The sequence below is a fragment of the Boleophthalmus pectinirostris genome, unplaced genomic scaffold (genome assembly GCF_026225935.1).
Source record: "Boleophthalmus pectinirostris isolate CB_2022bp ecotype Guang Dong unplaced genomic scaffold, ASM2622593v1 HiC_scaffold_11, whole genome shotgun sequence".
NCBI lineage: Eukaryota > Metazoa > Chordata > Actinopteri > Gobiiformes > Gobiidae > Boleophthalmus > Boleophthalmus pectinirostris.
In genome coordinates, this window is record NW_026570994.1 from 12,797,990 (window position 1) to 12,810,160 (window position 12,171).

General features: G+C 40.9%; 2 protein-coding genes across 3 annotated transcripts in view; one reads left to right on the top strand and one right to left on the bottom strand.

Moving 5' to 3' along the window:
• slitrk6 (SLIT and NTRK-like family, member 6) overlaps positions 1–12,171 on the top strand; it is a 340,866-nt gene that overhangs the window by 45,752 nt on the left and 282,943 nt on the right. The window lies entirely within an intron of this gene.
• Positions 7,857–10,484, bottom strand: LOC110153307 (SLIT and NTRK-like protein 5). Of its 2 annotated transcripts, XM_055166045.1 has the most exons (2): positions 8,184–10,484; positions 7,857–8,144 (listed from the first exon to the last, which is right to left on the bottom strand). In XM_055166045.1, the coding sequence occupies exons 1-2, from the start codon at positions 10,482–10,484 to the stop codon at positions 7,857–7,859; spliced, it is 2,589 nt and encodes an 862-aa protein (XP_055022020.1). The 2 variants fall into 2 exon arrangements, with proteins under 2 accessions (XP_055022020.1, XP_020772851.1); XM_020917192.2 differs by having other exon boundaries at positions 7,857–10,484.

A 12,171-nucleotide genomic window follows, 5' to 3' on the forward strand; every position in this document is an offset into this window, starting at 1 on the left:
ATTACTATGCCTGGGTTAGGGTTGCCAGGATGTTCCGCACTATGGCATTAAACGTCATTGGCATTAATCTATCAAATATGTACACCGCAGAAAACAAAAACAAAATCAAGCCAAGTTAAGATGACTTGAATTAAGAAAGTTTTATCATGATTTGAGTAAATTTCACTTGACAAGTAAAACAAGAAAAGACCTTTTGTACTTAAAATATGAAAATGCATCTGGCTACACTTAAAAAAAGAAAAACAACATCTTTTTTGCACTTAAAATAAGGAACACAATAGATGTCGCTTTAATTAAGAAAAACACACTTTTTTTTTGTGTATCCAATTACATGTTTTTTTATTGCTCAAAAATACACTGAAAAAGAGTGGGCTTCTTCACAGATCTGACCCATAACTTGGCCTTGTAGCATTCTTGTCTTCATGGAGATAGAAAAGTTGAAGCTGTGGAACGTTCAGACAAAGCAATAAAATACTTAATTAAATACAATGAAGACGAGCAGGTATTGGACCCTCCACCAGAAAAGTTACGCAGTGCAGCTTTACGAAGGCATCTGAATAAACTTGAATAAACTGAGAATAGACGATGGACAAATAGGTTAGATAGATATGTGTGCAAAAGAGGCTTTTTTTTGTGCCAGTCCTCTTTAGTCCAGTTTTAGTTTAATGATTTATCTACCTCATGTATTTTAAGAAGAAATCTCTTCATCTTATGACATTTGTTGAGTTATGTTTGTGAATAAAGAACAGACAATAGAAATTAATAGGAGCACGAGGGCAAGGGAGGCTGCTTTTGTTCCACTGCTGTTCGCTCGGTTATCAAAGTCCAGGTTTATTTCTATTTATTTATTTTCGTATTTTAAGAAGACAGCTCTTTTGTGACATTTGTTCTGTGATGTTTTTGAATAAATTGAGAGCCAATGATTTTTTACTGAGTCTTAATCCTGGAGTTGAGTGTAGAATATTTTGACAGAACCCTTACCGTTTAGTTTTTTTTGGTTTTCCTTTACATTTTCACTGTGTAACTTTTCTGGGGAAGGTTGAATCTGCAATAGAAATCTCCATGGAAATGCACAAGTGACACCAGTAGGCCAAGTTACAGGTCAGATCTGCGTAGAGGTGACCCTGCTCATATAAGAATGCACGTTTCTTATGGCATTTTTGAGATATAAAAACTAAATAAACCTAGATAGGTATGTGGAATACCATGGGACATTCCAGACAAGCAACAAAAAAATAAAAAATATGCATGGACTCAAGCAGGTTTCAGATGCCCCACCAGAAAAGTGACATAGTTCACAGAAAAACGTAACAAAACTAAAAATCCCGAGACAATGGTGTTTCTTGTCACTTCACTTGCTATTTTTAGAGAAGCAATACATGATTACCGATTCAGATTTGTGTATCTCCTCAGCTATAGTACATAAGCTGGCTCCTGAGGGATGTGCCAACTCTTTATTCACCCCGATGGCTCTGGTGCACCGTTGTGTTTTACATTGATTAAATCTCAAATGGACTGAGAAGCAGAAAAGAAGAATATTGGAGAACAAAATGTCTCTCGCTGCTTGTTCCAATATTGACAGCTGCAGCCTCCTGGTTTTCTCTAGCATTAAGAGAACACATGTCAAATCGAGAAGTAGCAGTCGATCAGGGAGCTAATCCAATTTGAAGGGAACAAAGAACTTAGTCAGATAAGGTTGACAAAGAAAATATGCAAATTTGACAACACTCAAGTAAAAATGATACTGCGAATTCTTATTACCTACAGCTGCAAGGTTGGTTGGGAGAGTGTCAACTTGTTGTCGCCATGGAAACGCCAACGCTATATCAGGGTACGTTTATATGATGACGGTCGGAACAGAAGACGCAAAAGTGGCGTCACGTCTTCACTTGTTATTTCGCGTTTAGACGAGCGATTTCGGGAGGAAATCTGCGTGCATACGGTGACGCAAAAGTGTGTGGAATTCGATTGGGTATGCATGCCAGGCGGCGAGGAGATGTATGTGACGTAAATGCATACGTGACGTGAGCAGATCTGACCAGAGTTCTGCGTCTTGGGCAGTGCAGACGGAAACACTACGGCGGAGCGTATTCAACTTTTCCACTCTGGAGGGTGGTTTCAGATTTTATGCTTTTTAAGTCCCAAAAACGCTGTCACCATCTAAACGAAAAACACTTCTGATCAAATATTTTGTCATTTTTACCTGCAAGCGTTCTTGTGTAAACAGGTCCTCAATAAGTCAAGCATGTAGCACTACAAGCTCAGATTACTGGTCAGATCTATGGAGAGAATATCTCACTCGCAGTAGAAAGGTATTGCAGTAAAATGCAGTAGAAATGTAGTTTTGAGCAGCATTTGTGAGCAGTTAAAAAAAAAAAAAAAACTGTAAGAAAATACACGGTAGATAAAAACATGTAATGCCATAGTGTGGAATATCCAGGTCAAGCAAAATCATCTCAAAAGCCAAACATAGTGCTACAAAGCCAAGTTACTGGTCAGATCTCTGGAGAGGCGACCCCAGCTTTCAGTAAAGACGCAAGTATTTTGAAGAATAAAAATACCTGTAATAAAATAAGCTCTAGATGCATGCAATGTGATAATGTGTAATACTCGAGGTAAAGCGATAACATCTCCATGGAAACAAGCAGGTGTCACTTTTTCTTCACAAGATTATATAAACACCTCAGATGCTTTGTCGTTTTTGCAGTTCTACTTTTTAATATTTTTTTTTTCCTGTCATCGTATTTCATCATAACTTGATTGCTTATCCAAGTGCTGATTTTGACCAGTGCCTTTTTACTACTAACCGGATGGGAGCGTTTTACTGCCCCACAACTTCGCAGATGAAGTGGACGTCGAATGGATACAATGCTTATGAAGGCCCATAAAAGGAATCACCCAGAAAGGCCCTATAAAACCCATGCATTTGGTTTGATCCATCCATTTGTGTAAAATGTAAAGAGGCCATTGGCTGATTAAAAGCATTATTTCAACTGGCACGGGCTCCCACCTCCCTTCTGTCCGTCAACGTTTTACACAGCGGGCTCACGGTAACGCAGGCTCACGCTAAAGGCCCTGTGCGGACAATAGCAGGCGTGTTTAAAAAGTGTGATTCAGGGATTATGAAACTCAAAGTGCTTTTTTTTTTTTCCTTTTTTTTCGAAAGTTGCCTGAACGTTGCAACACGGATAAAATGGGTCAAGTGACGCCCAAAATGATGCAAAATAGGACAAAGAACGAGTAATTAGTCATGGCGCGAACACCGGTTTGCACCTAGAATTTAGCTTGTTATGAAATCTGTGTCTACATCATGTGCAATTTGAAAACACGTAATAAAGAAATAAAAATTAAACAAAAAATAGTGAAGAGCACCCAAGACATTCATTCTAGATATAGTTTGATTTCAAAACTTATAACGCACATTAGATTAAAAAAACAAGAGAAGTAATGGAGTAATTTGGATATTTATAGCGAATATATAATGTTATTTAGTGTTGCAATTGTTTGACATTATTATAAGCAAACTGCATAATGCATTCTCTCTGTGCAGTCTTCTATTTTTGCATTTTGTCTGAAAAAATTGAAAGAAAGCTCTTTGTGTTAGATTAGAAGAGAGGGTGGGATTAAATAATTTTCTTCTTCCCACTCCTTTTTGGGCCAATTTTTGTGTTTTTTGTTGTTGGTATTTCTGCTATGATTTCATTAATATTATATGTTCTGTTTTAAAAGAATGTAAATTTCTTACTTTGCCCACAATAAATACATAAATCAATTTTAAAAACACACATTTCACATAATGTCTGTAGAGAAAATTTCAGTTTTGAACCTACATTTGTGGCATGATAAAGTCAAACCAACTCTGAATGAATGAATGTTCCGCAATATGACATTATACTCATCAATCTCCATGGAGACAAGCAAGTGGCTCCTCCAGCCCTTCTTACAGGTCAGATTTCTGAGAATATTTTTCAGCAATAAAACAAAACGTCACAGAATAAATACAAGATAGATGTGCTTAATGTCATACTGCGGAACATCCCAGGCAAAGCAATTGCGTATCCATGGAGACCCTCGCACCAGAAAAGCCGCACTGTGCACCTTTACATTCGTTTATAAGACTAAGACTAACAGTGGGTCTTAAAAGTCCTATATTACACAAAATTGAAAAAAAAAAGAATGTTGTTACCTCATCAAAAACATATCTGGAGTTGTATTTTGTTTCAGTCACATGTGTTTGAATTATACTCTATTTTTAGTGTCTACATTTCCAAAACTCAAAAATGCTCTGTTCTACCTTGTGATGTCATCTAGTGGTAGTTTTCAGTAGAGATTTGCAATTCCACGGTGAAAATCATCCATAAGATTCTAGCGAAGGTGTATGGAGTTTAAAAACAGAATAAACTCAGCCTAAAAAATGCAGGATTTGTGTGTTAAACATGTGTGAATAAAACAAAACACAACTCCAGGGTCTGTTTGTGACGAGGAAACAACATTATAACAAATCAGAAAATTGCGTAATATGGTCCCTTTAATCCTTTAAGACAAATTTAGCTTTTAGCCTCAGCGATCCAAATGTACCCAGCAGCAGTATTAAAGGGCAGCTCGTTTTCTACACTGGACACCCATCACACACATCACATAACACTCTATAGCGCAAGATGGAGCCTATGCATAATTCCCCCTATTTACATCAAAGCATTAAGCAGCTACGCGTGTCAAAAACTGTCACCACTGCTTATCCCATAGGCTCCCAACGCCAGGCGAATCTGCAACTCTTGGCCACGATTCACGTCCCCTGCTACCAAAATGACACATCCACAGTTACACGGGCTTCCAGGACTCCACAGCTCCCAAATGGTGCCTTCTGTTCCTGTGTCTGGCCATCTATGAAAAGACCCACTAAACACAATCCCTTCTTTTTAACACAAATCGCCACCCATAATGCAACAGTATAGCTCTGTTTCAGCATAAAAGTGACGCTAAATTATGTAACCGCGCGAGCTTTGGTTAGCGTTTTTTAAAAGGTGGTTTTGTCTCTTAAGGGAAGGCTGAATTCCTAAATGGTGACGCGAGCTGCACACTAAAATGGAGGAGCGGAGGAGAGATGGGTGCATTTTTATAGGCCCCCTTTGCATATTGGATTCTAAGCGGTCAAGTGCTTAGAAAGGATTCGATAAACAACAAGCAGTTTTAAAACATTTTCTTAATTCGAGACACAGCTAGAAATGCATGTTTATAGGAGCAGTTTTTAGATTTTTGTGGCAGGTCTTTCAGTGAATTTTTCTATCAACCATCGCCTCATTCTACTAAAACTAATTATAATTTACATTAAAAAAAAGTATTGTTTTTGTTTTCTCTTTTTTTATGTAGTCCACACTTTGCTACCAGTTAAAGCACCCGAGTTTTATTATGACCAATAGGGATGGTTTATTTTGTTTGTTTCTAACCAGAAGTATTACGCATTTAGTTTGCATAACCCTTAAAACGTCACATTTTAAAGGTGCACTATGTAACTTTTCTGGTGGAGGGTCTGTCAAATGTCATTGCTCAGCCTGGAATGGTCCACAGTATGGAATTAAACAGCTTTACTTACATTTATTAAATTGCAGTTAGTTTTATAGATCAAAACTACCTAGAAAAACATATTTTAGGTTTCCACTCCACAGATCTGACTTGTAACATGGTCTGGTTTGGTCTAAATTAATATAAAAATAGAAAGGTTTACTACCATACTGTGAAATGTTTCAGGCAGAGCATCTCCATGGAGAAAAGCATTTGACGGACCCTCCACCAGAAAAGTTACATAATGCACATTTTCAGTCTAATAGCAGCATTTTCTTATTTACCTGAACAGAAACATATGATCTATAAACTAAATTAATTCAAAATTGCTGTGTTATATCTCAATTTTATTTGTTTATGGACTGAATAATTAACCTGCTATGCACCTTGCAATGGTGTTGAACAACGGTAGTTTTTGTTTTTCATGTATTTTGGCCAGACATCACTAGCAATCCCACACAGTTGTATGTTTATTGCAGTAAACCTTTAATTAAAGGTCCAATATTATAAAAATTGTATTTTCATGAACTTTAAGCCATGTTGTAATGCTGTTACCTCTTCAAAAAACATAAATGGAATTGTGTTTTGTTTCTTTCACACATGTTTGAGTAACACTTTATTATTAGTCTGTTCACATCTCCAAAGCTCAAAATGCTCTGTTCCACCTTGTGATATTACGAAGTGGTAGTTTTTAAATTAAAAGCTACCTTTTACCTTTTATTACAGTACAGATTGGTAATTCCAAGGTATAAAAACACAATGAAGCACTTCCTGTATGACCACATGGCATCACAAGGTGGAAGAGTATTTTCTGTTTGAGAAAAGAACTCCTAAACATGCAGGATGTGTGTGTTAAACATGTGCGAATAAAACAAAACCCAGCTCCAGGTCTGTTTGTGATCAGGAAACATTATAACAGATTAGAAAATGGTGCAGTGGGAGTGTAGTGAAATGCACTGTTCAGTACATACTTCAATACTTTTACATTATGTTCTAGACTCATCTTCACACCCATGTGCTGCTTGTTGCCAGTATTTTTTGCTAAGGGACATCTCGCATAATCATCATTGACTGAAAATCATTGATTTAAATTCTCACTGAGGCTCTGTTTTGGCCTCCAAGGGAAACATATAGTGTATTTTATCTGATTGCAGACAACTTGCAGGCTCAATTTACTTCCATACGGTCAATAAACTGCCACTTTTATAACAAACTAATCTAACATTTGGAGATTGAAGACTCCTCTCCCAACTTTTCAATTTTAAAGTTTTATATTCACTTTAAATCAATACTAAAACATTGTTATCATGAAAAGGCTGAATTTCCCATGTTTATGAACCTGACATCTGTTTATTTGATGACAATAATAACATAGTTTGGTCAATATAGTGCAATAAGTGCAAAGCAATCAGGACAACTCAAAACCGAAGGGATAGAGATTTCTGTGAATGCTTGTATAAAAATAGGTGTTACATTGATTAAAATATCAGTATTAGACAACATAACAATACTTCATTATGAATTTTCCTCTGATAACAACTCTACATATTAAGAATGAATACCCATATTCATTTTTAATATAATAATCTCCTTTATGAGAGCTCATCGAAGGCTATCCCGCCTTCTAAATTCCAAAAAGTGCAGAAAGCATACAAAGACACTTTTTATAATCTTCTTCAAATGTCTTTTTTCAACATTTGGGGGTGTGCCACTTCCAAAAAAAGCCACTTGTACAATGCAGAGCTACAGGAAATGAAACTACAACAGAAGCCGTTTTTTTCTCCAGACGGTGATGAAGAATGACACAGGTAATACTGAATCAAAAGTTTTGAAAAGACATGGCAGATTATATCAATAAATATTTACTTACAGATAACAGCAGAAAATAGTCCCTAGACAGTTCTCATGATCTGCTGTACAGTGTTTTTGTCCAGAAATGATTTTATTATAAACATTTTCTTTTTCTGATTTCACAATATATCTTATGTATGGTTATACTCCTGAAAACGAAGTCGAGTAAGATTTGTACCTGTACACTTTTGTTATTTGATCTTTCACCATAGAAAAATAAATTTTGCTTCATAGTTCTCCACCCATGTCTGTTTCAAGAAAGCTGTATCCATTCCTGTAATGTCATGTTTCAGAAATAAGAATAAGACTGTTCGGCACACCCCATGTTTTAAACTCCATTCGCTTTTTTATTTGCAACGTGCCAAGGCACCCTTTTGTTTAAAACTGAGCCACTCTGCTGCAGGGAGCGATAAAATGCTTTGTTACATTAATGATCCCGGTGCTCAAAACTGGCTGAAGGTGGTCTGTTTCTCCAGGACTTCCAGGTAGTCGGGCTCAGATTGCAGTTTAGCTTTTAGTTCCAAGTATTCATTCCTATTGGGCTCCACGAACACAGTACTAGGAGCAGTGCCGTAGAGTACAGTCTCTCTTATCCTGTCCGGGTGCAGGAACTGACGCCTGACATCAAAGTTTGGGTTGTACGTGTAAGAGACTGGCCCTGTGTACTTGTACTCTAAATTGGCCCCCGGGGGTAGAGAGGGGATGGACTGGCAGGGGGATTGCTTGTCTGGCTCCAGGATGCCCCTGAAGAAGTGGTCCGCGTCCGGTACGGGGGAGGGGTTATCCCGCGGTTCGATAGTGCTGACGCTGTACGCGGGGCTCCTCATTGTACTGCTATCCCTGTCCTCCTCCGGGGTACTCCTATATGTCACTTTGAGTTCATGCAGGTCCCTATAGTCCTCCACAGTATTCCCCTCTCGCGATCTGTAAATAGGGTTTTTACACATGTGCCCCATTGGGTGAGGGATGTACTCGTAGACGTGACCAGCCGGAGCTTTGACTTTATTACCAGAGCGGTTGCTATAGAGACTGTACTGCAAGTTAAAAGAGCTCACGTCCGAGTTGTTGGTGCTCGTACGGTCGCTTTGAGACTTTTTGCGGCGTTTCATGACCACGACGAAAAGCCCCGCCGCCACGAAAACGGACATGATGAACACGAGCAAGAGGCTGAGGATCAGGACCGAGAGGGGCACCGTGCTGCTCGGGGAGGTGAATTTCGGGGGCGTGTCTGTGGTGGCGACGTGGTCATCCATCGGTTCCTCCGTCGGCAGGGTCGGCGAAACGTAAGAGTCCGCGTAGTCCGGGCAAAGCTGATCCGATTCGATAGAACGCAACTCCATTCCGGCGTGCCGCTTCGGGCTTTCGCAGATCACCTCATTGACCATGGTGCCTGCGCTCAACTGCTCTAACCATATTTTCATACCAACGGAATCGCAAGAACAGTCCCACGGGTTTTCAAACAGATCAATTTGCACCAATAACTTCAGCTGGTCCAAAACTCCACTCACAGGCAGGTTTTGGAAGTTGTTGTTGCGTAGATTCAACCTAGAAAGGGACAGGCTAGAGAATATGCCAACTGGTAATGTCTTTAGCAAGTTGTTGTTCAAAAAGAGTAGCTGAAGATTAGGGAGGTAGCGGAACGTGGCCGCCTCCACCTCTCTGATTTTGTTGTACTCTAAATAAAGGTACTGGAGGTTTTGCAAGCCGTAGAACATTTCTCCAGTAAGCCTGTCCATGAGATTACCATTCAAATACAGCCTACGCAGGTTGGTTAAATCCCCAAAAGCTCGGTCGTGGATCACTGTTATCCTGTTGTTTCCGAGGTGGAGCAAATCCAATCCGGTGGCGTCGACAAAATCAGATCTCCGCACCACCGGGATGTAATTTCCAGTGAGATACATTTTTTTCGGATTGTATGGCTTGGGTTTCAGATCAGAAATGCTCTCTATCTTCCGCTCTTGGCAGTTGACATTAAGTCCAATCTCGGATATTTGTAGATTACATGTACAGTCGGTGGGACAGTCCAAAGGCACAGGAGATTTGGTTTGAAAAGCAATAATTGGGCCGTAGTTGTAAGGATTGCCTCCCGATATCCGCGACGTGGGCTTGATTTTAGTTCTGTTAAACTGTCTGGTGCCCCGGGTGGGCTTGGACGATGACCTCAAAACGGCAGAGGACGTGGCGGAGGTGGTGACCGACGAAGGGGTGGTCTGGTAATATCCACTGGTGCTGCTAGGGGGCGCCGGTCTCACAGCGTCATCCATAGGTCTACGGGGGCACAGTTCCTGCTTAGACACCTCGTCCAAGTCCCTCCCGTGTAATCTAAAAGGCGTCTCGCAAACCACCTCCCCCACTAGAGCTGTATAAGCGATGCTCTCTAGCCAGTTTTTAAGCGCGACTAATTCACACGAGCAATTCCAAGGATTTTCTTCAAGTTGTAATTCCACAACTTTGTCCATGTGCTCCAACAAACCCACATAGGGGAAAATTTTTAGCCTATTCCCCCTCAAATCTAAATGCGTCAATGGCACGTTGCGGAATATATTAGAAGGGAGGGCGGAGAGCAGGTTGTCATTTAAAATCATGACTGTCAGTTGGTGGAGTCTGCTCAACGCATTGGGGTCAATATTGGTGATGTAATTATAGTCAATCTGTAGATATTCCAAACTCTCCAACCCGGCGAAAGTGTCATCCCGGATAATCTCGATCTTGTTATTGTTCAGGTGCAATCTTTTTAATCCCTGGAGCCCGTTGAAGGCTCCGGACTCGATCTCGGATATGTCATTGTTTCCCAAGTGCAAGATGGTCACCCCTGTGTAGTTGATAAAGTCATTGACGGACAGTTTCTTGAGTAGGTTCCCCGTGAGGAGCAGGTGGTACATGGAGAACTGAACGGGGCTGATTTCCGTGAGACGAATTATACCTCGGTTCTCGCAGCTCACGGTCAGGATGCCCTCCTTCTCCTCGCATGTGCACAGGTTGCGGCAGATCTCCCCGTAATTGTCATACATCTCGATGAGCCTCAGAGATGATGCAATCACAAGGAGTATTTTGAGGATCCAGATATGCATTTTGTCCTGGGAGAGGGTGCCCCAGCTCACTCAAGCGCAGGAATGGGGGGTCATCTAGAAGGGAGGGAGAAGAGAAAGGAGTTTGCTTTTTTTTGTCATCATATATGCACTGGAGACACACACACACACACACAACCACACCGGACACACACTGGTAACAGCACCAGACAAGTTGGCCCTATTAATGCTTATGCTTATTATGCAGATGTGCTATTCCAGCATCCCTTTTTTCTTTTTTTTTTTCTTTCTCGTTTTTGGCTTTGACGTGTAAATAAACAAGCTTATGAATCTTTAATGGCTGCATACTTTTAACTGATTTTATCTCTTGGACGGCTACTGCGCATTTGTGATAGCTTCGTCTGAATTCCAATCCATCTTGTGAAGAAAAAAGCTATTCATCATCATGCGCCGACCCAAAGACTGTCCTAATGCACCCCCATGGGAATTAATTTTAAAACCCCCAAAAAATCGAGTTAGCGTTTTACTGTATGCGAACGTAACCCGGTTTATGATAAAGTTGATCATACGTGATTGTTTCAGATGCTTTCTCCAAAACATTTGTTCACTCGGACTCCACTTAGACGATAACACTGGTGGAACTGTCTGCTTGGCACATCTCATCGTGTCTCTATGTTAAAACAAGCCTGCTTTGAATAGTGCTATCTAAATCTGTGCTTTTTAAGGCAGAAAATATGCAAGTGGAAAAAGATACACGCTATTTTATCTGCCAGTGCAACAGTCACAGCCCACAAAGCAGAAATAGACACAAGATGGATGGTCAAAATAATCACCGTTTAGCATTTAAGCACATAGCGGTGGCAATACTTCTGAAACAGTCATATATTGTTAAGCCAACTGCTATGGAGAAGGTTACAGATCCCCTTCTGTCGTGCCCAGGCAACACGCGCACACACAGGCGCACGCACACACACGCATCCAAAGACGCACTCCTTAAAAGAGCACAGCGCTAAACATAATGCCCCTCAAATCTCTCCATCTTATTACGCATTGGCCCAGCGTCTGTAAAGCAACGTTTGTCCGTGCTACTCTTGTATGTGGGGGAACTGTGACGAGAGGGAAAGGTAATATGCAGTTTTCTGGTGAATATATGCGCGCTATTGCCACCGCATCCGCATCAAGTTCAGCTATGCAACTCGAGGTAAAACACCCCAATTCGGCACCGCGGATAGCTCGCCCGTGCATAAAACAACGTCTACATCAAAGGACGCGGGAATGAATAGTCGTTCTTACCGTGCGTATGTCCTTAAACGTCAAAACATCCCGGTGAAAAAACCTGCGCCCTTCCCGGCTCCATGGATTTTGCGATTTCACCCGCGACGTGAACGCGAACAGCACCCCTCAAACTCAAGTCTCTCCGGTCCATAAACCAGGCTTCGAAGAGGGCACACATATACAGTTTCACCAGTAACGTGACGGCTCCTGCGTGCGTCTTCTCCCTGGCGTCTTTATTAGCGCAAGCATGTTGAAATGGGCAAAGGCAGGCGAAAACCAAAGTTCGGACATGTCAAAAAACGAGCCGAAACCGCGGGGAAAAACTAGCGCAGTAATCCACACGATCATCAGACGCGTCTTGTTGCCGCATGCATTTTAACAGTGACTTTCGTCCGACGGAGCGGAGGAGAGAGAAATCCTCTTGTCTGGCTGCCTGCTGCCAACAGTGCAGGGA